Below are 27964 nucleotides of genomic sequence, written 5' to 3'. Positions count from 1 at the left end.
ATCATGTGGTTTTTATTCCTCAGTTTGTTGATGTGGTGTATCACGTTGATTGATTTGCAGATGTTGAACCATCCCTGTGTCCCCGGTATGAATCCCACCTGATCATGATGTATGATCCTTTTGATGAATTGCTGAATTCTAGTTGCCAAAATTTTGCTTAGAATTTTTGCATCTATGTTCATCAGTGATATTGGCCTGTAGTTCTCTTTTTTCATGGTGTCCTTGTCAGGTTTTGGTATCAGCGTGATGTTGGCCTCATAGAATGCGTTAGGAAGTGTTCCATCTTCCCTAATTTTTTGGAATAGCTTGAAAAGGATAGGTATTAAATCCTCTGTGAAAGTTTGGTAGAATTCCCCAGGAAAGCCATCTGGTCCTGGGGTTTTATTCTTTGGGATGTTTTTGATTGCTGTTTCCATCTCTTTCCTTGTGATTGGTCTGTTCAAATTGTCTGCCTCTTCTTGCGTGAGCTTTGGGAGATTGTAGGAGTCCAAGAATTTATCCATTTCCTCTAGGTTATCCATTCTGTTGGCATATAGTTTTTCATAGTATGCTCTTATAATCCGTTGTATTTCTGCAGAATCTGTTGTTATTTCTCCTCTGTCATTTCTGATTTTGTTGATTTGAGCTTTCTCCCTTTTTTTCTTTGTAAGTCTGGCTAGTGGTTTGTCAATTTTATTTATCTTCTCAAAAACCAGCTCTTTGTTTCACTGATCCTTTCTACTGCCTTTTTTTGTTTCAATAGTATTTTTTTCTGCTCTGATTTTTATTATTTCTCTCCTTCTGCTGACTTTGGGCTTTATTTGTTCTTCTTTCTCTAGTTCAGTTAGGTATAGTTTAAGATTGCTTATTTGGGATTTTTCTTGTTTGTTAAGATGTGCCTGTATTGTGATGAATTTTCCTCTTAATACAGCTTTTGCTGTATCCCATATGAGTTGGTATGGCATGTTATCATTTTCATTAGTTTCCAGGTATTTTTTGATTTTTTCTTTAATTTCTTCAATGATCCATTGCTTGTTCAGTAGTGTGTTGTTTAGTCTCCACATCTTTGTGCCTTTCTCAGCGTTTTTCTTGTAATTAATTTCTAGCCTTATAGCACTAAGATCAGAGAAGATGCTTGTTATTATTTCAATTTTTTTAAATTTGTAGAGGCTTGCCTTGTTTCCCAACATATGGTCTATCCTTGAAAATGTTCCATGTGCACTTGAGAAGAATGTGTATTCAGCTCTTTTAGGGTGAAGTGATCTATATATGTCTTTTAAGTCCAATTGTTTTCGTTTTTCATTTAGCTCCACTATTTCCTTGTTGATTTTCTGTCTGGATGACCTGTCAGTTGATGTGAGTGGGGTGTTGAGGTCCCCTACTATTATTGTTTTGTTTTTAACATCTTCCTTTACGTCTGTTAATAGTTGCTTTATGAATCTTGGTGCGCCTGTGTTGGGTGCATAGATATTTATAAGCGTTATTTCTTCTTGATGAAGTGTCCCTTTGATCATTATATATTGTCCCTCTGTGTCTCTCTTTACCTGTCTTATTTTGAAATCCACTTTGTCTGATATAAGAATTGCAACACCTGCCTTTTTTTTCTTGCTATTAGCTTGAAGTATTGTCCTCCACCCCTTCACCCTGAGCCTGTGTTTGTCCTTGGGGCTGAGGTGTGTTTCTTGGAGGCAACAAATTGTTGGATCTTGTTCTTTAATCCATTTTGCCACTCTGTGTCTTTTTATTGGAGAGTTCAATCCGTTTACATTGAGAGTGATTATTGATGCATGTGGACTTGATGCTGTCAATCTGTCGCTCATTATCTGGTTTTCCTGTGTTTCTTTTCCTGTGTGCTTTGGCCTACCCATTTAATACTGCAATTTCTTATGCTGGGTTTCTTAGATTTTTCCTTATTTATGATTTGTGACTCTGTTCTGTATTTTATTTTAGTGTCTACCCTGAAGTTTGTATTTAGAATCTCGTGTATAATATAGTCTATTCTCTGGTGGTCTCTTACTTACTTGACCAATACTGATTTAGACCCTTTGCTCTTCCCCTCCTAAATATTTATTTTCATTTCTTATTCCAACTCATGTTATGAATTTGTAGTTAGAGTGATAAGATAGTCCTTGCTTTGGTAGATTCCTTACCTTTACCCTAATGCTATAGTTGAATATTTGCTATCCTGTTCTGGTTCTATCCATCGGTCTCCCTAGTCTGTGGATTGTGACCCCTTTCTCCCTTTTTTCTTTTTTCAGGTATGAGAGCCTTCTTGAGGATTTCTTGTAATGGAGGGCTTTTAGTTACATATTCCCTTAACTTTTGTTTGTCTGGAAAAGATTTAATTTCTCCCTCATATCTGAAGGAAATCATTGCTGGATAGAGTATTCTTGGCTGAAGATTTTTATCTTTTAAAGCTTTGAATATGTCACTCCATTCTCTCCTAGCTTGTAAGGTTTCTGTAGAGAAATCCGCTGACAGTCTGATAGGGGCTCCTTTATAGGTTATTCTCTTCTTTTTTCTTACTTCCCTGAGTATTCTTTCCTTATCTTTCCTTCTTGCCAATTTTACTACTATGTGTCTTGCAGTAGGTCTTTTTACAATGACAAATCTAGGAGATCTGAAAACTTCCTCTACACACATTTCCCCGTCAATCCCTAGATTTGGGAAGTTCTCTTCAATAATTTTGTTAAGCACACTTTCTGCTCCATTTTCCTTTTCCACGTTCTCGGGAATTCCTATGATCCTTATGTTCTTACTCCTCATTGAACCCACTATCTCTCGGAGATTTTCCTCCTTTTTTTTAATTCTTAGTTCTCTTTCTTCCTCTGTCTGGAGCCATTCAGCCTGTCTTTCTTCAATTATGTTAATTTGCTCTTCTATGGTGTCTACACGGGCATTCAGGGAATCCGTATTCTGTTTTATCTGGTCCATTGTGTTTTTCTTCTGTAGTAATTCTGTTTGATTCTTCTTTATGATTTCAATCTCTTTTGTGAAGTAACTCCAGAGCTCATTGGCTTGTTTCTCTATCTTTCTCTCTACCTCATTGAGTTTTTTTATTATAGCTGCTCTGAACTCATTATCACTTAGTTTACCTACTTCCAAGTCCTCAGGACTTAATTCTATGTTTTTATTGTTTTCCTTCTGGTATGGGGCTTTTATAAATTGCTGGATGGTTGCTGGAGCGGTTTTTCCACATGGTGGTAGAATTCGGTTGCAGTTACAGCCTGTCGCCACTAGATGGGGGTCGAGAGCTACGTGTTATGAGCTCTGTGCCTTTGGGCAAGATGGCGGCGCCCAGTGGCTTTGCCCAGAGGGAGGGGCTGCTATTCTCATGTGCCGATCTGGATTTAGATCAGTTCTGTTCTCTGGTCTCCCAAGGCCCTGGGTTTATGGGGTCCCTGTGGATGGAAGCTTCCCCCCCGCCCCCCCCGTCAGTGGGTTTCCACTGAACCAGCGGCAGGAGTCCTGGATGATCCCCCGGTCGCGCAGCCCCTCTCCCGCTCCTTCCCGACCCACACAGCAGCGACCGCAGATTCTAGGGGAGGGCACGATGTTCTCTCCTACCGTTCCAGCGCCTCCGAGGCCATAAGCAAGGTTTATGATCTCCACCTTCTTGGTATTGTAGGTCTCTAACATGTTGGCATTAGATTTATTCTCTGAAATTCAGTTTTTCCAATCTTTTGTTGTATTTTGGAGGGGAGAGAATCCCGGATCAGCTCACCCCGCCATTTTGCTCCGCCCCTTCTCCTCAGCCATCAGTGTGTTTTTAAAACTCCCCGGTAATACTAATGTAAGCCAATTTTGAGAACCAGTGTGTGGCCTCATTCCCCAAGGTTTGGCTCAAGTCCCATGCCAGCCTTATCAGTATCCCTTTCCTCTGAATCCCTACAACACTGAGTTTCTCTACCACACCACTTCCTGCCACATTGAGCCTCTCTCGCTGCTTCCAAATGTGTTCTTTTTCCATGTTTATCTAGTTAGACACAGTATACATACCAAGAAGCACTTAAACGACAGAAGCTGAGATCAAGGCTAGAGGAATTAAAGATTAGAACTGGCAAGAACTTCAGAGAGCATCTAGACCAGCGGCTCTTCAACTTAAGGAGGTCACACACTCCTTTTGAAAATCTGGTAAAATCTATGAAACTTCTTCCCAGAAACATGCATACACATGGAATTCTGCAAAAAAATTCAGGGGGTTCAGAGGCCCCTTAAATAATCCCCTTATGCAAGTGTTCCTTATGGGACTATGAAGCACAGACTAGTCTTTTTCTAACATGTAGATGAGACGTAGGAGTGAGAGGGGTAAAGGGCTTGCCTATAGTCAAAAGTAGTGGCAGGTCTGAGTCTAGACCCTGATGTCTTGATCATGCCATTAAATTCCCATGGCTTGGCATTTCTACTTACTGCCTCAAACCCAGCAGTCGAAATCTGATGACCTACCAGGCAAAAGTAAACAAGTGAAGAAGCCGTCTTTTCATATGGGTCGTTACTTGCACTTCAGGTTCCTGAGGTCACTCGACATAAACCCTTGCTCATTGACAGTTCAATGGACGTAATAACACCTATTACTCTAAAACAAATTGAATTTTCAACCTTTTTTTACCTTCACAGTTTCTAAAGAGAAAACATACCCTCACCCAAAACTCACCCGCTTCTCCTGGAGAGCTGGGCTGTCATCCCCAAGGGCGAGGCGGGAAGCACAGGACCGGAACTCTGCTAGGCCCAGGATCGGCAGGTACTCGTGGTTTAGGCTACTGTCATTAGCAATCTTCTGCTCCACCTTTCTCACTACAGGCAAAACCCAGGGCTGGCAATCATCCGTGCGATAAGCTGGAACATGGGAAAGAGTTATAGAACGGAGGAGTCTTAGGCTTTGTCCAAGAGTCTGGAACTGTGAACAGGGAGAATTCCACCATCTTCCAATCAAAACAGAAGAGTGAGAAAAATTACAATCAAGTTCATGCATTTACTGACTGCCTGCTTGGGGACAGGCACTGGGCTAGGTGCTGGGCAAACAGAAGGACAGACATGTTTCCTATCCTCACAGAACTTACAGATCTTAAATATATGACCATTAAAAAGCAGAATGCTAAAATAAAACTGGGACATCACAGAACCTGAGCAAATGAGAGAGTGCATGTGAGAGCACTCTGTGCACTAAACAATATCTTACAAATGCTACGTCAGTATTCCTACTGCACTGAGGTCTCCACAGCCACTGGCCCAGCAGTCTTCTTCCTTCTGCATGTCCCCAAGAGACTTCCAGAAAATGGCTAAGTGCTACTTCAGATGAATGCTGCACCTTCCAACGTAAACATGGAGAGAGAGGGGTGTGGAAGGAGGACCACTTCCTCCTCTTCTCCTATAAGAACAGAAATGGGACAAATGGCAAGCAAACTGTGATGAAGAGTCCAACGGTGGTTACACAATCAGCTAACAACCCATTTAAACACATCTTTGTCCTCTCTCTGTGCGCTGACATCAGCCAGTGTTTACCATTTGGACTCTTCACTTCACCTGCTTCACACTTCTATTGACCTACCTTTACCTTTTTCATAATATTTAATCTGGCTTACAGCAAATTTCTAGGCATTTCTTCTAGAATAAAAGTATTTTTAGTCCACTGAGTTATCCTACCACTGATTTTTTTTTCTGTCCTACCGTATGATTATTTGGGGATTATAGCTTTAGAGGGCAGCTGCTTTGGCATGCATGCAAGCCAACAAGCCCTCTGAGTAGGATTCCCGACAGGGGTCATTTGCCTCTCCACTGGAATGTTTAAGTCCAACAAGCCTATACTTTTTTTCTTTTTTTGAGGAAGATTAGCCCTGAGCTAACTACTGCCAGTCCTCCTCTTTTTTGCTGAGGAAGCCTGGCCCTGAGCTAACATCTGTGCCCATCTTCCTCTACTTTATGTGGGGCGCCTACCACAGCATGGCATGTCAAGCGGTGCCATGTCAGTACCCAGGATCCGAACCAGCGAACCCCGGGCCGCCAAAGCAGAATGTGCGAACTTAACCACTGCACCACTGGGCTGGCCCCAACAAGCCTGTACTTTTGCAAGTTATTTTGAAACTGAAAATTTTAGAATAATTCTGATTAAGTTTTACCTTGTTGATTCCTGCCCAACATTAATCTCTGACTTTTTTTTAAAAAATCACCTTTAGGGGCCAGCCCCGTGGCCCAGTAGTTGGGTTCACACACTCTGCTTGGGCAGCCCAGGGTTTCACCAGTTCGGATCCTGGGCACAGACCTAGCACTGCTCGTCGAGCCATGCTGAGGTGGCATCCCACATGCCACAACTAGAAGGACCCACAACTAAAATATACCACTATATACTGTGGGGCTTTGGGGAGAAGAAGGAAAAACAAAAGCTTTAAAAAAAAAAATCACCTTTAAGGGCGGTCAATATTGTTTACTAAACAATACATGTTGACTGTAGAAAATTTAGAACAGTCCAGGAAGTAAATAAACATGATTAACATGCAATCCCAGCACTCAGAAATAAGGACTATGAAAATTTTGATGTGCAATCTTCTAAGCTTTATCTTACATGAGTATATTCTTTTACAAAATATGCATCATATTGTCTATAGAATTTTCAACAGGCCTTTTTCCACTTATTAAATATATATTATGAATATCTTTTATTGTCATTAACTAGTCTTCTAATAGATGACACATTCACATGTCCCCAGCCCATTCTTATCCTCCATCTACCTAGTTGCAAATCCTCTCCCTCTGTAAATAACAACTGCTCAATTTCTTTTTATATCCTTCCAGAATTTCCCTACACATACACAAGCAAATACAGCTTATGTCCTCCCATTTACACAAAAGGTAACAGCATACTATACACTGTTTTGTTCCTTGCTTTTTCCACTTGAAGATCTTTTTATATCTGTGTATATGGAGTGTCTTTGTTCTTTTTCACAGCTGCATGACTGATGAATGTAGCATAATTTGGACATTTGAGTTGTTTCCAATCTTTGGCTATTACAAAACATTACTTCAGTGGACAACCTTGTACATCCATCATCTTACAAGTATGCAAAATACATCTATAAGATGCAGGGATGAAGATGGAAGAGTGGGCTAAGAAGTATGTGTATTTGCACTTTTGACAGATATAGTCAAATTGGCCTCCTTAGGGATTTTGTCAGTTTCCATTCCCACCATCAATGTATAAGAGGGTCTGCTTCCCCAAAGCCTCACCCACGGAGAGAATTTTTGTCCAAATGAGGGTACAAATGGTATCTCAGGGTAATTTTAGTTTGCATTTCTCTTACTATGAATGCAATTGGGCATATATATTTTTCATATATATGAGCCATTTATAGCACAATTTTAGTGGCCAGACAATATTCCTTCCTATGTATAATTTATTAACTATTTGTGTTGATTATTTGCTATTATAAACATTGTGATGAATGTTCTTATATCTTTACACATATTCATGAGTGTTTCCTTAAGATAAATTTCTAGATGTAAAATTACAAGGTCAAAAGTTATACAACAAATAAGACTTTCTAAGATCATTTGGATTTTGTATCTGCCTTCTATCAACTAACTCTATCCTCCAGGAAGGTGTCATCTGCAAATCTGATAAGCACATCAAGCTGGTAATAAAAATTCGGACAGAGATCCAGACTAACGCAGCCACTAACCAACCAACAGTCTCCTGGCAGATGGATCTACTCATACTACTGTCACACCGCTCACATGACGCCCCCGGCCCACCAAACTAACTCCCTCTCAACAAGGTCAAAATGTCTACTTTATCAGGTGGAACTCAGTCTGGTTTTTCAAAGAGATTCCAAAATAATTACTTCCAAGTAAGAGCTGTCCCTGACGCAGATCACCCTATCTAAGGTCACAATGCTGCCACTGTTCAAAGTGTTCTTGAATGCTTCCTTTGGAATTGTTTCTAGAGGCAACATCTCGTTATTTGGAATATCCTCAATGGTGCCAAACCTTCATCCTTTAAAAGTAAATTTAATTTTTGGAAACAGTACTTGCATCATGTTCAGCACAGTAGGTAGGTGAATAAACTGGATAATATTAATGGAGAACAATTATAAAGAGATGCTCTCTTGTGTGAGTTTAACATGCTTTGAAAGCTATTCCAAAAGACGGCTTCCAGAAATCTTTGAGCAATTGCGGTATATGTGGATGACACTACACAGAGAGGATACTATTTAGATGCACAAGAGTGTGGGTGTTCATAGAAAAACCAGTTCTATTACACTTCAGGTCTGCATTTGGATGTTATATATATATTATATAATTATGCTGTATATATTTACAAACATGTCATTTGTAACTCATGAATTATAAATAAATAAAATATGAAAGATAAAGAAAATGCCACAGTACCACTGTTCTTACCAGCAATGTGTACTCTGTACAACTCTAAAAAATCCTGTAATACGACTGGCGGCAGCGAGGCACTGTGTCTGTATGTGACAAAAGAGAAACTGGCCAACTTACACCTCCTCTTCCTTCTTCACTGCCCAGTTTCCTCCAGCTTCAGCTCCAGATTTATTCCTAATGCCTCGTCTAACTGAAGTAGAACTTTTCAGTAAAAGATTACTTCTGTGTGATTAGAGCAATGAGGTCAAGCATTATCAACAACCACTATTCCCAGTCTCCTGGGGGGACTTTTATTCTGTTTGTTGGACCCATCAGTTTCTCATTCGTTTTTTCATTCACTCATTCATTTAACAAGGACTTACCGAATCTACCATAAACCGGGCACTGGCTAGAAGTAGCTACGCAGAGATGGATGAGAAAAAATAAAATACTGCCTGCCCTCCAGGAAACAGAGAGCACAGAGCCCCGAATTCTCCTGAGAGGGGTCAGGGAAGATTTTACAGAGAATGAAGCCTGAAAGATGAATAAGAGTTTAAAAGATAGACAAGGAAAGAACAGCGTTCCAGAGGGAACACCTGTGCAAGTTCCCAGAGGCTTGGAGCCATGAGGCCTTTGAGGACCTGCATTAGAATGGCTCAGATGGAGGCTCCATGGAGGAACAGTGGGGAGTGGCTCAAAGAACCTCGGAGTCTCCTCTAAGGAATTTCGTTTCAATGCGGAAACCACTGAGAGCATTTAAGCAAGAGAGTGACATGGCCAGCTATACATTTTAACAGGATCATTCAAGTGACATCATGGAAAATAAACTGGAGAGGAGGACAGAGACAGATACCGAAGTCAGGAGGCTATTGCAATAATCCAGAAGGGAAATAATGAGGTCTCGAAGTAAGGCAGTGGCAGCAGGGATAAAGAAAAGAGGAGATATTCAGAGTAGACTTATAAGGTAGGAAAGACAGAACCTAATGACCAAATAAACAGACATGGAAACGAGGCAAGGGTCACTAATGACTCCAAGGTCTCTCTCTAGTCTAGACATTGACTGGTGGTGGGGGGTCAACCATGATATAGAACATAAGAGGAAGAAAAAATTAGATTGAAGAGAAGGTGGAAAAGATGAGTTGTGTTTTCAACAGGTTGAATTTGAGGTGGTTGTAGGATGTGTCCGGCAGACTGTAGCAAGTATGGGTCTGGCATTCAGGGTAGAAATCCAGGATGGAAAGAAAGATTTCATAATTATAGACATCGACTATGGTAGCTAAAGCCATAGTAATAACAAGGATTTGCTGAATACTTAGAACATACAAGACACTGTGCTAAATACTTTACATTTTTTTTTACTCTTTTCATTCTTTACTCATTTAATTCTTATAACGACTCACAAAATAGATACTGTGATCCCTACTTTAGGGATCTGGAAACTGAGGCCAGAAAAGTTGAGCAAGCTGCCCAAGATCACAGGGACTGTAAGAGCTAGGCTGTCATACTATTAAGTTCATGGATCCATGTGCTTTTTTTTTTAAGAGCCAGAGATGTCTAGGGAAAGCCCAAAGCAAGCAGGCCCGAGAGATTTAAAGGTCCTTTATATCAGCATGCTCCCCAGCTCTACTCCCCCTCTCCCTGGATACAAGCCTTTTTAGAGTCACACAGGTTTCAGGTGAGTGCAACAGTCTAGCTTTCCAGAAGAAAAGAAAGGAAGAACATAGAGAATTAAACGATCAAACCATCACCTTCATCCTCCTCCTAAGATCTCCACTTCCCTCACCCATCCCCACGCAAGAGCCCAGGCACAGATGCCTCTAAGCCCTCCTCCAACTAGGGTCCCGGGGAGAGGGCCAGGGGGTACTCAGAAATACCTGATACGGCACCTTTCTCCAACAATTTTACTTGAAGATGCTAGGAACCCACATTAAAAACAACAAAGATTAAAGTAAGCGCAGTCTACCTGGAACAAAAGAAAGCTAAGTTTACACGATAAATGGACTGGACTGTGAAGAAATGTGTTGCTTCAGGCTGCATCAGGCTGGACCCATGGCTCCCCTGCCTTTAAAGCCACTTGCCTGAAACTCTGAGAAGCACTAAAATAATTAACTCAGAGAGTCATTCTTAACAGTGGAAAATGTGACGCTCTGCTCTGTTTAACTGTAAGGAAATTACAGAAATAGTCACAGCAAGAAGAAAATCCCTAGGGAAAAGATCTGCAAGTAGGAACTAGCTAATGAGATTATAGTTGCAGTTTATTCTAAACCTGTCCATCATCACTAGAACTTGAGCTGGATAACCTCCAGTGCGCTTTATCTTAACTCAGGAAAAAAAAGAGTATCTACCCCAAAGTCAAGTGATAAATTACGTTTCCTTTACAAAGGATATACTTTGGGACGTGCATTAAAAGAGTTAGGACACACAAAAGCTGGAAAGAAACCTCTTATTCTATTCGAATTATACCCTTTCTGAGCACCACCCATCCACATAAAAGTCGGGTCACAGTGATCATCAAAAACAACATTTATATAACACTTTTCATTTATATGTCACATTTCATACAATTATTCATTTAAACCTCAGTCAACTGATGAGGCCAGTAACATTATTATCCCATACCATAGTCATGTAATATGCTAGTGAATCTTAAGAGTCGAATTTTAGAGAGAAGTCATTCAGTCCTGGCTCCTCATTTAACAGACTGAGTCCCTGGATGTTAAGTAACCCTCCCAAGGTCACACTGCTGGACTTCAGGGCTGGGCCTGTGCCCAGATCTCCTGGCTCTTCCCACTCCAGTGCACCAGCTACCTCCAGAACACCTGAAGGTACCCAAAATAGAGAAGGGGGCAGAGCCGCAGAAGCCTGAGAGACCTGGCCTGGAGTCCCAGCTCTACACCTATGGCCACATGACCTGGGGCAAACTCCTTCATCAACCTGGCCTTCAGCTCCCTTATCTCTAAAACAGTTACAATAATAAACAACCCTCCCAAGTAATGGAAAGTATCAAATGAGATTAAATGCATAAATCATTTGCTCATAGTAAGGAGACAGAGTTCCTGGGTTCCTGGACAACATGACAAAGGCACTGTCACAGTTGAGGTGACCATCTGAGCTGCAGGCTATGCTTTCGAGCCAATCACTTCTGGCCTGGGCTGGCAGCACGTTTTTTTCTCTGCATGAGCAGTTTATTTCTGAACCAATGTCAGAAATTATCTCATTTTGCAGTTCTTGAGCTGAAAATTTTTATTCAACATCTTTTAGAAGAACTACCCAAAGAAATGCCAAAACAATAGTAACAGCTAATACTCACCTAACCCCTCCTTATGTACCAGACACTATTCTAAGCACTTTACATGTATTTAATCCTCACAAAAACCCTGAAAGACAATTTAAAGGTAATAAAATCTGAGCCAATAAAATCTGAGATTTTAAAAAGATGCATTTGGATCAGCATCACTATATATCTGGCCCTAAAGAAATACTTGGAGATTTTGGACTGGATTTAAATTAAGAGCTTGAATGGTGCCCATTCCAAGCCAATGCAAGGCAGTCTTTCAATATTTCTCCCACTCTGCTGCCTCCTTTCCTTCCATGGGTGAAACTATATAGTACTAACTTCTTTTTAAATGCTTTATTAGGGTAAATTTCAAATATATACAAAAGTTGCAAGAATAATATAATGGATGCCCATGTATCCATTAGCCAGTTCCAACAAACCATACTTTTTAATGGCTTTTTTCTTACCCCTCTCCCATTCTCCTTGGTGAAGATTTTTTTTAACAGGTGCTATGCACAGACACAGTCACTGTGGGAAGCCTGACTCTAAACCTCCTTCTCGCCACCCTCTGCTACAAACAGTTCAATTTTCTCTTTCCAAAATTTCTAGTCCATTTACTGCAAGTCTGTTCCCTGGCTTAGAACATCATCCTACTCATTTTCTTCTCCCTGGCTGGTCTTTGTACATTGTCGAGTGTCTGTGGGACTTCAAACACCCAAATGATGGTGACAGAAATAACAAAGTCATCAGAGAAGATTAAAGCAATTTCAGAGGCACTCCAGTCCAAATTTTTTACTCGGCAGGAGGGGACACTGGGACCCATGATCTGAGCTGTCTGAAGTCCAAGAAATAAAAAAACAAGAAAAGAAGACAAAACGTGTGGAAAGTGACGTTCTGTCTACACTCTTTCCATTCCTTTCCACCATCTCTACCCATTCCTACCATATCCTTGAGAGCTAAAACATTCTTCCAAGATCCCCGCCAGGCAGCATTAACCTATCTCACAAGGGTTTCAGATCTCTATTACATAACTTAACACCTGCTGATTTCAAATTCTTTGAGGCCAAAACCAAGCCCCAGTCTTGCCCCACAAGGCTTGGTAAAGAACCTGACTGATCTCCGGTAGCTACCCAAATATTTACCGACCCAAACCAGAGCTCCCAAAAGATAAGAGTTCTCCTTTAACCATTTCTCAGCGACCAAGACTCCAAGCCTATCAGGCTTCCTATTTTCCTCCCTTTCCTTACAATCTCTGGCTACCCCATTTCTTAAGAGGCGAAAGGACGTAGTATAAAGAACGCAGAATACGGAATCGGAGCAGCTGAGTTTCTGACCTGGCTGCTACACCTGTTCTGTGCGACCTTGGACACATCTCCCTTTTCCAGAGACTCCATAAGACCATTCGAAAAATGAGCAGGTTGAACTAAGCCTTGTGGATCTTGACTCCTCTCCGGGGCTCCCTTCTCCAGCCAGCGCTAAGCTGGGCCTCGGCCTCTCCCACAGTCCCCCCACAGCCCAGGTTAGGTCCGCTCCACTCCTCAGGCTGCTCACCCTCCGGGGCACTGCATCGTTACCTCCTACTCCCAGGTTGACCTTGCGGGGGTCCGGATCCTCCCGGAAGTCAGCAGTGAGCTTAAAGACAAGGACCGGCTGGGCTTGCGGAACCTCCACAAAGATTGAAGGAGACGTCATGGCGAGAGAGCACGAATCGGCCGAGAGCTTTCAACAAGCGCCTGGAGCCGTTCAGTCCAGTCCAGCCACCACGGCCGGAGGAGACGCTCACCTTCACATAGCCGGCGAGGGCGGGCCCACGGCCTCCAATGGTCGGGCTGCGTCCGGAACTTGGCAACGCAGTTCACCAATCGCGAGCTTCTGACACAGAAAGGACAGGAGGGAGGAGACAGTATTAGCCAATCCAAGAAGAGAATCTTATCAGAGGCCGGATGCAACCAATGCAAGGTACGCCGGCTGAGATGGGGACGCGGGCTAGGGTTGATTGGCAGTGCGTGCTCCTATCGCTGAGGCCGTTATTCCTTGGGTCTCCCGGTGCTGAGGGGAAGATCCCAGCGGTCGGTGTGTCCTGTAGGTGGTCTCCGCGGCCTTCGAGGGCCACGGGACGGGGGGAGGTGGCCGGCGGGAATTCCGGAGGACTGGTCTTCCGGTAACCGCGGACCTGGTGCTCTCGCTGCCAGGCCCAGCAGCGCGCACGTTCCTGGCCCGGCCTGGCAGCCAAACCCTCGGGACGCTAGTCCTGGGCCAGAACCTGCAGCCCCGGAGCCCGCGCGGGCGACCTTGACCCTCTCGGCTGTCTCTTTGCCCCTAAGGGAAATGTGGGTGAGCCGCCTGCCTTGGTCTCAGACAAGGAACATCCTAATAAAAGTGAAAGAGTGACCGGGAACTCCTTTCTGCCGCTCTTAGAGTTGGAGATTCTTGCTCCCTTTTCCTTACAGAGAAGGCCTGGTCCTCAGGGACCGTCAGGATCTGGGCGCCGTTGCCCTCTCCAGCTTTCCTCCCACGCATGCACTCAACCAGATCTGGCTGTCATCAACCGGCTGGTACCTGAACTGCCTCTTCTTTTAGTCAGGCTGTTCCTTTCCCCTGATTATTCATTCCTTCCTTCCTCCGCAGCCCCCTCTCCTCCCGGTGACCTCTAAGACCCACAGCAAATGCCTCCTCCAAAAAGTCATTTCCTTAACCTTCACTCAGGTCAAAATCTGTCTCTTTCCTGTGCTTCTGTATCTTGGCAGTACTTCCGTTTTAGAAAATATTCTAGTTAAGAACCCAGCTGTGGAGCCAGACTACCTAGGTATAGATTCTGGCTCTGCCACTTACTGACTTGGGCAGGTTTAGGCAAGTTAACCAGCCTCTCTCTTCCTGCTCTGTAAACTGGAGATAATACTATTTTCCTCCGGGTTGTTGTGGGGATTATGTGACTTAATATGTATAAAGTGTTAAGTTGCATGCAGTAAGCACTGCCTGCATGTTAGCTATTGTTACCATTGCACATCTGCCACACCCCTTGTAGAGGGCAAGCTTCTTTTGGCTAAAGATCTTACCCTGTTTAAGTCTCCCTCAGTTTCTTTCGCTTAGTAAGTATTCAATAAATGGTGGAAGGCGGAGTCAATTCTCTTGGTGTTTCAGAAGAAAACAATACCTCAGCCTTTATTCACTGCATAATACCACAAACCTTAAAGTGAATTTTCCATTCAAAATAATAAACATATGCCAAAAGAACTTTATGCAACACTTGCCAACATTTGTATCATCCACTTCTTTTCAGAAACTTTGCCTCTGGTTTTAAAGTAAACTGCCCGGTGTTTCATTAACAACGCTTTCTTCTCAGAATTGCAGGTTCAGTACTGAAGCTGAAGTGACCATGAACTCTGAGTGCTTCCAAAAGCAGAGGCAGAGGAGTGTTTCTATAACCCAGCCTTCCCAGAATTTGACTTCAAAGTATGATCTCCACAGCTTTGGCCAGCAATATCATGGTCACTCCTTACGTCATTCCCCCGGGAGAAAAACAATCCTAGGTTAACTACACGTTTAGCTAAGTCCAAATAAATATTTATTGACAACCTAAGCATCTCCATAACCAAGGCTGACGGGGCAAAGAAAGTGCCCTATGTGGTTTTTCTTTGTGTCTCTGTAATACTTGTTCTAAATTTTAGAAAGGGGCAAACGGGTCTTGTGCATGGGGAGGAGGAGGACAGCATATTATGTGGGATCCAAGTCTCAAACTTGTTTGCTCAGGAATATCAGGTTCGTGGAGATTGCTTTCAGTTCAGTTGCCTTCTTTCTTGAGCCCTGCAGGCTGCCCCTCTAAGGAAAATGCCAGTCTTGAAATAAACAAAATGCTTCCCAGGCCATCGCTAATTTTAACACTTTGACAGAATTGGCGCAACACTGCCCCCTTGCTGAATGGTAATTCAAGCAAAAGACTCTTGAGAGGCCAACATTGCCCAGACAAGTAGGCAGCCAGGTAAAGTGAGTGTCCAGGGAAAGGGCAGTAAGAGTCTAAAGAAAGAGGCTGGCGTTCTCGCTGCCTCCTGGCTTTGCTATGAATGTCTGTTCGTGTCCTCCCTACCATCTTCCTTCTGCCTTTTTGTTTTTTTTCTCGTTCTTTCAAAAGAATTGGAAGAAAGGAACTGAGAACCACAAAGCCACAGCTTGACCTGGGGTGAATTCCATTAGAAAATACTCTTAGAAATCTGAAGCCTCAGGGCTGGGCAGCGCTGCCCCACAGCATAAGAGGCAGGCCAGGCCAGGGCAGCAGCGGGCACTGCATGGACCTCTAAGCAAGTGCACACCTGCTTACTGTACTCGATCTTGCCCCTGATACCCAGAAGGTCTAAATTTAGGAACAAGTCAGGGGAGGGAGGAGTTTTTCACACTTTGCACCCGAGCACAAAGTGCTTTGGAATGTTTATATTTGGGTGGATGCTGTCACTAAGAGTAGGATATTATTTAGAAGCTGAGTTGTGGGCTGAACAAATGTTTCTTTAAAAACCAAAGCAGTAAGAGGAGATCTGTTCAAGAGTCACCGTGTAGCTGAATAGTAGGCGATAAGATAAGTGTGGAACTCCTGCGGTGGTGGTGGTCCCACCATATTGAGTTTACTGTTGCTAACAAAGTGATCACTTGCAACTTCGCCCCTCAAATTAACTGGCTTGTTTCCTAGTGTGCCTTGGAGGAACCCTCTCCCCTTGCTTCTCTTCTCTTGCTTCTCTCCTCTTTTCCTTGTGTGTGACTCCTCTTCCCACCCGCACACATGGATTGGACCAAGTAGGGTCTCTTGCTGCTTCCTATCTCATAGAAGGGCTTGTCCAATGAGGCCTGGAGTAGACAGGGTCTAATGTTAGTTCCTGAACTGGCCACCCAAATGAGCATAACTTCATGTGTGTATGTGTGTGTGTGTGTGTGTGTGTGAGGAAGATTGGCCCTGAGCTAAGACCTGTTGCCAATCTTCCTCTTTTTACTTGAGGAAGATTGTCGCTGAGCTAACATCTGTGCCAGTCTTCCTCTATTTTATGTGGGATGCTGCCACAGCATGGCTTTCACGAGTGGTGTATAGGTCCGCTCCCGGGATTCAAACCTGTGAACCCCAGGCCATCAAAAGAACCTTTTTTTTTTAAAGGTTGCAGCTTCTTTTAAAGATATTTTTAATTTTCGCTTTTTCTTCCCAAAGCCCCCCAGTAGATAGTTGTGTATTTTTAGTTGTGGGTCCTTCTAGTTGTGACATGTGGGATGCCACCTCAGCATGGCCTGACAAGCGCTGCCATGTCCACACCCAGGATCTGAACTGGCGAAACCCTGGGCCGCTGACGAGAAGCATGTGAAATTAACCACTCGGCCATGGGACTGGCCCCAAAAGAACTCTTTTTTTAAAGGTACTGAGAACTTTGTATAATAGATATCAACAGGATGACAACTATTGATGGTTTTATCTACTTGTTGAATGTAATTAAGTTCCAGGGCACCATTCAGAAATTGTGGAGCTATATAGATTTTGTGCTTTACTTAACAGGCAGTATAGCATAATGGTTAATTCATAGCCTCTGGAACTAGATTTCCTCTGTGTGCCCCAGTTTCCTCATTTGTAACATGGGGATAATAATAGTTCTACCTCATGGGGTAGCTGTGAGGATTAAATGATCAAATGTAAAACACTTTGAATTGTACTGGACACTAGTAAGTACTCACTGTGTTAGCTGTCATCATCATCATCATCATCATCATCATAGATGTTTACAAGCACTTGCCTTTGAGATTTGCTTAGTTTGCCCACTGAATGATGAGCTGCATAGAAGAACAATGCAGAGAATTTGCACCTGCTGTCGAATTCTAGTTTTTCCTCTTACTAGTTTTGAAACTTTGGGTAAATTAATGTGTCTGAGTTTTAGTATTCTTATCTGTAAATTGGGACAAAAAGATTTTTTCTTAGTGTTGATACACACACACCTTTAACACAGTTGTAGAAATCACTATTATTGTCATAGAGATTGCACTCTAGTCCCTGCATCGCTGTAGGTAATGGTTAGGCTAGCTCTCTTTGAAGTCTGTCTGCTCTGGCCTCTTGCAAGTGTATACTCTGAAAGTTTTTAAAAATGGAAAAGAAAGCAGAGACCACAATTTTTTAAATATTTAGAGTTCTCCAAGAAGTCTTTGTAGAGATCTGTAAAATCTCAAAGTAATTTAAAAGTAACAACAGATTTAATAATTAATTAAAATGTAACAGTGTTAATAATAGCCCTTTGTACTTCTATACTGTCTTTTTCTTAAAAGCAGAAAGTGTTTTAGAAACACTATTCCACTACTCTCTCAATATCTCCAGGTGACTGTTGTCTCCAGTCAAAGAACCACAAGGACAGAAATGAATCGCCTTAGCAGAAAGCTAATGAAGACACTCCAAGTGACAGAAGATCAAGAAGAGCACAGACTTAAAGTCAGAAGAAAATTTCCTCTCGTTGCCCTGTTTCTCCCTTAATGCCTCACAAATACAGCCTCCTACTTCTAGAGCAATGTCTTAAGCTTTTTTCCCCCCAAGTTGTAACATCCTTTATTGTGGGGTCTTGTCCTAAAGTCTTATGCTTTGGTACGAGATGAAGAAAGATGAAGAAATAATGAAGGAAACAAATTCAATGTGTTTGCCAAGAACACATTTCTTTTAAACAACTCCTAAAGGGATAATCTAAAACAATGTAATAGATTGTCTTAATCTATTCCGCATAGCTAGTGGGAGTATAGAAGTGTATTGCTAACATTTCAACATCCAGCAGTAGAGGGCAGGACTGCCCTTCTTTTGCAAAATGTTTGCGCTCTCATGAGAAGGAAAATAAAAGCAAAGCTCTTGATCACTGCTGTGCATTTACTTTCACCCAATACTTAAAAAAAAAAAGGTATTTTTCTTATTGTTTAGGTGATTGTGGTAGAAACGACGTCAGAACCTGTACTACCTTGAAGTAATTGGTGAAAAATGCAGATTTTGAGTCCCCTGTTCAGGATATGGGCTCTGTCTGGCAAAGATAAACAGTAGCTTGACCCTGGGCAATCAGATAGGGTTATTGTATGAACAGACTTAATGCTCCTGCACTTTCTGGGTAGGAGTCAATCTACTGAACTAGCAGGATGTAGTTTAAAAAATGTGTGTAACTCATATGGTCTTAGCCCTGATAACTGCTTTTAAATTCTAATCCACTGACTTTATTCTATCTGTGTTAGTTTTCCTCTCTGTCACACCTGGGTCAGATCAGACCTATCTCAGCTGTACCAGATGTATTATGACTGTAAAAAATGATGTCTGATATGATGAGTAAGGAGTGTCTTTCATAGGACTGCAGTTGGCTAAATGGCTATGTGTATATAAGGGTGAATTTGAATGCTTATATGCTAGTCCTCGTTCTATTGCAGTATAATTTGAGTTTCTGTATCCGTTAAGTAGCTATACATATATATATATATATATATATATATATGTATAAAATTTTGTACTAAAAGTTATGTGATGCTCTTTGGCAGGATAACAGAGAGGAGAGAATAATTGCCTTTTTAGCAAATGCATAACTACAGTATCCCTAGCACATTGGATTCTGCTCTAACCCTCAAAACTCTCTTGGCAGCAAATCCTCAGTGCCAATTTTGAAAATCCCACCAGGAGTGAAAGCTGGAAGGCATTGAGTCTAGTTCCCAGTTCTGCCGTGTGAACCTGGAAAAATCACAAGCCCTCAGCCTTTGTTTCCTCATCTGTTAAATGCAGATAATGCCGTCTAGATCTAGCAAAAGGGTCAATTTGAAAAATATATATCAAAGTGCTTTGAAAACCATTCAAGTACCTGGCCAATATTTCTATCACTGTAGCCAGATTCCTGCTTTTTCTAAACTCCTATGAGACTCTGTGTCTCTTCTCATTTGGTATCGTTACATTGCCCGAGGGGTTCAGTTTCATGTATACGTACGTAACTTTTTCCTCCAACTTGACTGCTTGTTAGTTCCTTAAGAACTGAAACCACCAATTATATTTCCTAGTAGCCTACACAGCAGCAAGATATCTGGTACATAATAGGTACTCACATATTTGTTGATCGATTAAAAACAGAAACTACAATGCAGAATTTATTTATTTACTCTTCTTATTTAATTTTGGTAAAAAACGTAGAACATAAAATTTACGATCTTAACCATTTTCAAGTGTACAGTGCAGCAGTGTTGACTGTATGCGTCTTGTTGAGCAACAGATCTCTAGAACTTTTTCATCCAGAATTCGTAATAACTCTGTTCTGGATCACTAGTACCCGGTTTCCAAAGTGCTTTTTTATTGGTCAGGCAAAAACAGGAAAAAATTATAGAACTTTCACTCTGTGGCTGTGGGCGTGTGGAGCAAGGTAATGACAAGACTTCCTCCTCCCCTCACAGAGGTTCTACCCTAGTCTCTCTCTAACCTGTTGATCAGCCATTTTCTATAAACCGGGGAATACATGCCAGAAAAGGGGGCCACCTCTATAAAGTGCTTTCACGAGTCATTTACGTCTGGCACATAGACATTTATGAGAAGGAAAGTATCACTTTAAGATATTAACTAACCAATCATTTTACTTTCAGAATATCTGACTTTTGTTAATTACTGAAAAAAGTATTCTTTCTAATCATTCTTGCTGTCACAATAGCACTTTTATTTAGCTGGTCTGTATGAGGACGAGTACAGAAGGAAACTGTCCCAGAAAAAGACCCTGCTTTAGCTGTAGATATATGTGCTTCTGGCGCTCTCTCAGGTTAACATGACAGTATTTAATTCTCAGTATGTGCTTTTAGAAATAATGCACCTTTTCAAGCACAGATCTTCATCTCATGTTGTGACTGTCAATTATCATGTCAAATTCATTTGGGATAAAAAATTTGGTTTTCTCATTTGCACTAGGCACAAAAAAAACTCTAGATGGATTTAAGATTTACATATTTTAAACTACAAACAAAATAGGGAAAATAGTGGAGATTTTTGAAATAGTTTTAGGGTGAAATAAGGTGGTGTGGTACAGTTTAGAGCTGATCTGGAACTCGAGGGAGCTGTTGAAAATCACTTTTTAATGAAACAGTGATTTTCAAAAAATATAAATCGTAAGCACCGTATCCCAGGACCTCAAACAGCTCCTGACATCTAGTAGACACTCAATGAATATTGGCTGAAGGGATAAATGAGGATGATTCTCCGTCAGGGTTCTCGTACGAATTGAATCGCAAAACTGCCTCGAGATTAGCGTTTGATGCGTAGCAAGTGTCCAGTAGATACTAGTTCACTACTCTCCTGGGGGCCTGTTGGTGCTTAATACCTGCCTAGCACATTACAGGAGTTTGCTTCTTTAAAACCATGTATATAGTGCTTACTATATGCCAGGTACTGTTCTAAGATCTTTACACACACTAACTCATTCAAATTACAATAACAACTCAAATAGGTGGTCTTATCATCCCATTTAACAGATGAGGCAATTGAGATAAAAAGCAATTGAGCAATTTGCCTGAGATGGCACAGCTAGACAATGATGGGGATATGAACTCAGACTGTCCAGCCTCAGGGTCCCTGCTCCACTGTGCCATGTTGCCTCTTGTGTGATAAAAATTTATTGAATGAAAGAGTGAATGAGATGTTACTGTTTTTAGAAGTTGTGCTTTTATTCCAGGGAACTCTGAATATTTTGTGTGAAGTCATACCTGAAAATGAATCCCACAACTTCCCTTTTGAGGTAGAGCGTATTTTTAAAAACACTTTTAATGTATTACTGGTTCATTAATTGTGTTTAAGAAGACCATGGGAGGTCCTTGTTCCTGTGCTGAAGTCACTGTATTTGCTTTCTGGCATCTGATTAATTTCCATACAACAGTTCCAAGTTCTGAACAGGGAAATATCCTGCTCTAGAAATGGAAGAGGCATTGGGCTTACAGAGAAGAATGACACAACAATGTCAAAATTATTTAAAGGGGTAAGGTTGGGTATGAATTTTAGTCTTCCACATAACTAAAGCAATGAGTCTCCGACTTTTCCAGTCAGGAATCTTTCTTCTGTAGCTAAGCTTTGTAAACTTCTTGAGAGCTTTTACTTTTCAGTTTCAGTTTTAATTTTAGTTTTAACCTTAGCTTAACTTCATCTTATAATAATACTGGTGCTTCTTTTTCCTTCAGGATTTATTCATTCATTCTTTTTTATTTTCTTAAAGATTGGCACCTGAGCTAACATCTGTTGCCAATCTTTTCTTTTTTCTTTCTCCCCAAAGCCCCCCAGTATAGTTGTATATTTTAGTTGTGGGTCCTTCTAGTTGTGGCATGCGGGATGCTGCCTCAGCGTGGCATGATGAGCGGTGCCATGTCTGTGCCCAGGATCCGAACCAGCGAAACCCTGGGCCACCAAAGCGGAGTGCACGAACTTAACCACTTGGCCACAGGGCCAGCCCCTATTCATTCATTCTATAAATATTTATTGACCACCTACTATGTGCCAAACATTGCAACAGGTGCTAAAGATAGCGTGGTGAACAAAAAGACAAAGCCCCTGTCCTCATGGGTTCTCTAAGCTAATGGAGAAGACAGATAATAAGAGCAGTGCACAAACAAAATTACTAAAATTACAGCCATGGTAAGTGCTATGTACCTTCATGGAAAAGGCACATGAAAGCATATAATAGGGGGAGTTAATCCAGTTGAGGCCAGTTCTTCCCCCCAACAATGTTCCCTCCAGCACAGATAGCATTTCACTGCTAATTCCTACCCTAGCAGCACCTCTTAGACCCTATGCTTGCACATGTTAATCTCAAATTTCTGGAATCCATTTTGGCAGCCAATGTTTTCAAGAGAAAATGGCCCATTAAAAAGAATACCTTTAATTTATTATTTTGTTATTGCTTCTAGCAATTTTGTTGCAAAAGATAAAAACACAAAAACATCATTTAAAAACATCTGATTTCCATTAGTTCAGATACAAGTTTCTTTTCTTCTTCTTCTTCTTTTTTTTTTTGGTGATGAAGATTGACCCTGAGCTAACATCTGTACCAATCTTCCTCTACTTTGTATGTGGGACCCTGCCACAGTGTGGCTTTCACAAGTAGTGTGTAGGTCCACACCCAGTATCCAAACCCACAAATCCTGGGCCACCGAAGCAGAGCATGCAAACTTAACCACAACACCATCGGGCCAGCACCCGGATATCAGTATTTTCATCTTTGTGATTCAGTTAAGAAATGTGGGGCAAGTAGTAATTTACTCTGAGTAACATAAATCTTTACTATTTTAAAAAAAGAAACAAATAGCAAGAGAAAGGAGAATCAGAAACATTTATTTATATATTTATTATTCTTATCCTACATAGGACACAGATCTCTAAAGGGTAAGAGGAAAACTGACGACAGGCACTGCCCAAAGAGGACAGCCCTGCCATAGATGGTGAGTGGACATGGCCAAGAAACTCACAGCATCTCTTTCATGTGTGATGGGCCTGAGAGCCAGCTCTGGGCTGCAAACTCTCCTCTGGGAGACCATTAAATCAAATGCGTACGTGATGGGAGGAGACAAGCCAAGTTCAGGATTGGGGCCTCTTGGTTCCCCAGGGGAAGGTTGGGCTGTAACTGAGGTGTGAAAGGCAGTGGGATGGGCACTAATGGGCTCCCATCGGGATCCCCCAGCAGGGAAGGCTGTAGTCAGAGAGGAAGGGCTTCTTTGCCCTCCATCCTTCCCCACCCCGTATTCCCTTCTTTCACTCCTTTCTTTGTTATGCCAAGGGTTTATCCCTTGTTCATAACCAGTTTCTTCTATTGGATTTGGTCCTCCACCATATTTAGCTCACTGCCTTAGTGATTAGTGCTCACTAATCAGAGTGTGGTCCTCAGACCAGCAGCATCAGCGTCACCTAGGTGCTTGTTAGAAAAGCAAACTCTCAGGCCCCACCTCAGGCCTACTAAATTGGAATCTGCATTTTAAGAAGATCCCCAGATTTTTCCTAAGCACACTAAAATTGAAAAGCTTCACATTACCCTCAACAGCTTCCTGGACTACAAAATGGGCAAGGTCATTCCTGGCCCACCTTGCTCACAGTTCTGAACTGAAGATGCTCTGAGATAAGAGAAAAGAAAAGAAAAGCATTTTCAAGAGATAAAAATGATATACAACTATTAAACATCACTTTATTTTCACCTGGACAACTTGATTTACTCAACCCGTTTTCAGAGTGAACGATGAAAGATTAATCAGTGACTGTTTGATTGATTTTAATTGTTTCCATGACAGTTGGTCGTACTATCTTAAAGTGCTCTAGAGTTGTTTTATTTTGTTTAATGTGTAGATCACTGCACACTGGAATCTTCAAATTTTTTTTCTGAAAATCCAAAGCCTGACCCCTACTCCCAAAAAATCTCCCAAAGTGGATCTGGGGTGCAGCCTGAGCATACGAAAATTTTTAAAGTTCCTCAGGTGAATCTAATGTACCGCTATGGTTGAGAACCATTGATAGAGATGAATCAAGAGATGAGCAGAGTTACACATGTTATGTAATAAACAAATGTAGAAACAGTAATGAAACAAAAGAATGGCACAAGCTGCAATTCTAATTCCAGGAATCTATCCTACAAAAATACGTGAACAAAGATGTATGTTCACAGAGGCTTCCTGTAGCATAGTTTGTAATAGCAAACATTGGGAACGTTTAATATTCGCCAATTGGTGAGTGATTACTTAAGTAGGGCATGTCCATATAATGCAATACTGTGCTGATGTTAAAAATGAATGAGGAATGGGTCAGCCCCGTGGCGCAGCAGTTAAGTGCACACATTCTGCTTTGGCAGCCCGGGGTTTGCCGGTTTGGATCCCTGGTGCGGACATGGCACCACTTGGCAAGCCATGCTGTGGTAGGCGTCCCACATAGAAAGTAGAGGAAGATGGGCATGGATGTTAGCTCAGGGCCAGTCTTCCTCAGCAAAAAGAGGAGGATTGGCAGCAGATGTTGGCTCAGGGCTGATTTTCCTCAAAAAAGAAGAAACAAAAACAATGAGGAAGACTGATATTTACTGCCATGAACATATCCCCAAGATATATACTACTAAGTTTTTAAAAAGTTATGTAAGAATATGTGATATATGATCTCATTTAGGTGAAAATATGTGTGCATATATACAGACATATGTATGTAAATGTTTAGAAAGATCACTGAAGGCTACTCACCAAACTATTGACAGTGGTTACCTCTGGGAAGAGGAATGGGAGGAAAAGGGACTTTTTGCTGTGTAAACTTCTAAATATTTTACAACAAAAATGTATCCATGCACTACTTGTGTAACTATTCAAAACACATTCCGGGGCTGTTGGATGTCATACCATCTGTAATCCTGGATTACAGACTATTTAAAGTAATTATTATTTTAATATCAGAATCTTGAATGCCTAATGTTATAACAAATAATATAGTGACTGACAAAAATAAAACAAATCTATGATACCTACACAAAACAAAAACTGCTAAGGCACCCAAGGTTTTCGTTGTTAAACCCATCACTTCTCTACTCTGGGATTACTGGGCTCCTATTGCTGGCTTCTCTAGATACTTTCCCATCCAACGTTGTACTTGGCATTGTAGACGTGGACTCCAATAACCTCTCTGGTTCCTCAGATAACTCACTCATGCCAGCAGACCTCCCTCTTTGAAATGGTGATTAAGCACTGGAAGTGCATAATGAGAGAAATTACTTATGAATCTGTGCCTCTCAGCCCGAGGCCACAGCTCTTTCTCTGAGAGAAACTCAAGGATTTTACCCTAATAGCATTGGAACAAAGTTAGGACTGAGGCAGGCCGACAAAGAGTGGGGCCCCGCTGACAGCTTATTAGAAACTGTCCTTCTCCTGCTCTCTTTCTCATTTCTTCAAGTTACAAAGCCTGACACAGTTTGATGGGAAAACCAAGGCGGTAACATCCCCCGGGGCAACAAGGTCCCTGCTCATCTATCTTTGTTTGACAGATAAGGAGAGTAGATGTCACCTACAAAACGCTTCACTCACCTGAGCCAAGGGTGCCAGGACAGGCCTGTCACCCTCACAGGACCCTACGGGAGGAATCCAGACAATGCCCACCTACCACGATTGAGATTTCTCTCAAAAGAAAACCATGTTAACCAGATACTTCCTGAAAACCAAATGCCCACTCTAGTCGACCTCAGAAAAGTGCATAACACCTAATAACTCAAAGAAAGCTACACTTTGATTTACAAACGTCTTTTTTCAGGTTACACCCTCTACCTGATCTTTGAGGGCTGGTGACCATCTAAGCTCTGAGAATTTCATCTGAGGTTCCAGGCGGAATGTCTGGGTCTCCATCTTTGCCAAATTACCAGGAAGGGGAGTGTGACAGAACGAAAGAAACACCTCTCCACTCCAGACTGCAGAGCGGGGAACACATTGGGATCTCAACTCAACTTTCTGTTAGTGGTTCTTGGACCTTACATGCCTCAGAAAAATCTGCGAAGCTCATTTAAAATGAAGATCCTGATTCAGTAGGTCTGGAGTAGGACCAAGGAGTCTGCATTTTAACAAAGTTTCTCTAGGATTCCGGATGCAGGTGATCCTGGGGCCCCACTTTGAGAAGCATCGCAGCTACCTGCTGCTACCTCAGGCAGCGCCTCCAGCAAGGGCTGCTACTGGTGCCTCCAGCACACCTCTTAGCGAGAGCTCCTCTCCTCCTCATCGGCCAACAAGACCAGAGCAGGTTGTGACAGCTGTTCCCCTTAGAGGTGGAGCCATTTGTCTCCAGGATTCTCCTGGGGTCCCAGAGGCCACTCCCAGCAGCAGACGCATCTACCAGAGACCAATATGTCAGAGACCCCTGTAGAAGGAAAGTCCTGCTGGGCCCCGTGCTGCCACATGGTCAGAGTAGTGGCTGATTTTAACCAACTGCCTTTTGTTAGATCACACGTTCTTAAACCTCAGTATACGTCAGAAATGTTGAGGGAGCTTGGTTAAAGTGCCTGGACCCAGGCCCATCTCAGGACCACCTCTGGGAGAGAGGCGGGTCATCAACAGTTTGACAAGCTACAGGATGATGCAGATGCACACCAAACTTCGAGAACTAACATCTAGAACAAAAGCAACAATCAGAGAAATAATATTATTTTTAAAGTCCAACCACTGTATTGTAAAAACTGAAGTCTAAAACATTATTAACACCGAACACAACTGGTTCTCCTTCCTTGCTCTCTTAACATTCCTAATAATTTTCCACCCAAGTATTCAAATACTTTCCTAGAGGGAATAGCGACCAGATTGCCTGACTTACTAAGTACAAATATGCTGTGGTTTAAGAAAATCTATACTCAAAATTCTAAATTTTTTTAAACTAATTAGAGATTATTTTTATCATCACAAAAAAATTATAGTGAGAGTAATAACTGATACTTATTAAGTTCTAATTATGTGCCGGGTACTGCTCTCAGCATTTTTTCAAGCGTTGAAATAGCTGATATCTATTGAGTACTTGCTTTGTAATGAAAAAGATTATTTCATTTAGTCTTTCATTTCATCTAAGCATTTTAGATGGAGTAACAGATGAGAAAACTGAGGCACAAACAAGTTAATTTACTCACCAAAGGTTGCACAACTGTTAAGTAGTAGAGCTAAAATCTGAACCCAGAGACTAATTCTTAACCATTATATTGCCTCACTCTTATCAATGATAATCGTGCTTTATTCAACAAATATCTGTTATAAGACTATTAACTGTCAATATTGGGGTTCTGTTCTAAGCATACAGTGACAAACAAGACAAATACAGTCCTTGCTTTCATGAGGCTCACGATCTAATGAGCAATCCAAATGTGTCAACAAGTCATTCAATGCAGTGCAAAGAGCACAATAACAGGAAATCGCTGAGGTAGCTGCTAAGACACAAGACCTAGACCAGGAGAATCAAGGAGGGTTTCTCAGAAAAAGTGAGGTGTGAGCAGAGATCTAATGGATCAGTACAAATTAGCAAGAAAAGAAAAGGAGAAACGAGGCTCAAGGCTGAGGAGACGGTAGTTGTAAAGGCCCAGAGTGAAGAGAGCACATGACATGGTTAGTCAAAGAAATGAGATCAGAGATTTTTTTTTTTTTAGGAAGATCAGCCTTGAGCTAACATCTGCTGCCAATCCTCCTCTTTTTGCTGAAGAAGACTGGCCCTGAGCTAACATCTGTGCTCATCTTCCTCCACTTGATATGTGGGACGCCTACCACAGCATGGTTTGCCAAGCGGTGCCATGTCTGCACCCGGGATCCGAACGGGTGAACCCTGGGCCACCGAAGCAGAACATGCACACTTAACCACTGTGCCACCGGGCCGGCCCCTAGTCAAAG

The 27964-nt window shown here is 41.9% G+C and overlaps 1 protein-coding gene and 1 long non-coding RNA gene across 7 annotated transcripts in view; one reads left to right on the top strand and one right to left on the bottom strand.

The window, feature by feature from the left end:
• Nucleotides 1-15069, bottom strand: part of GOT1 (glutamic-oxaloacetic transaminase 1) — a 31939-nt gene extending 16870 nt beyond the window's left edge. Inside the window, exons 1-3 of one of the 4 annotated variants that reach the window (XM_070266121.1) lie at nucleotides 14866-15069; nucleotides 13189-13483; nucleotides 4634-4815 (exon numbers count right to left, since the gene is read on the bottom strand). In XM_070266121.1, the coding sequence (XP_070122222.1) occupies nucleotides 4634-4815; nucleotides 13189-13306 (300 nt within the window). In that variant the 5' untranslated portion in view covers nucleotides 13307-13483; nucleotides 14866-15069. Of the gene's footprint in view, nucleotides 1-4633; nucleotides 4902-12948; nucleotides 13484-14865 lie in introns of those variants that run through there. The other 3 variants (XM_070266149.1, NM_001434693.1, XM_070266059.1) reach the window with 3 other exon arrangements.
• On the top strand, nucleotides 13511-18465 carry LOC138915751 (uncharacterized). Of its 3 annotated transcripts, none has more exons than XR_011421948.1 (4): nucleotides 13511-13573; nucleotides 14958-15067; nucleotides 16906-17001; nucleotides 17946-18465. It is a non-coding gene; the product is annotated as an uncharacterized lncRNA (long non-coding RNA). The 3 variants fall into 3 exon arrangements; XR_011421950.1 differs by having other exon boundaries at nucleotides 14958-15144; XR_011421949.1 differs by lacking the exon at nucleotides 13511-13573 and adding an exon at nucleotides 13587-13696.
• The last annotated feature ends 9499 nt before the right edge of the window (nucleotides 18466-27964 follow it).

The sequence above is a fragment of the Equus caballus genome, chromosome 1 (genome assembly GCF_041296265.1).
Source record: "Equus caballus isolate H_3958 breed thoroughbred chromosome 1, TB-T2T, whole genome shotgun sequence".
NCBI classification, from domain to species: domain Eukaryota; kingdom Metazoa; phylum Chordata; class Mammalia; order Perissodactyla; family Equidae; genus Equus; species Equus caballus.
The sequence above is the reverse complement of the archived record's forward strand: the minus strand, read 5'-3'. Positions and strand labels throughout refer to the sequence as shown.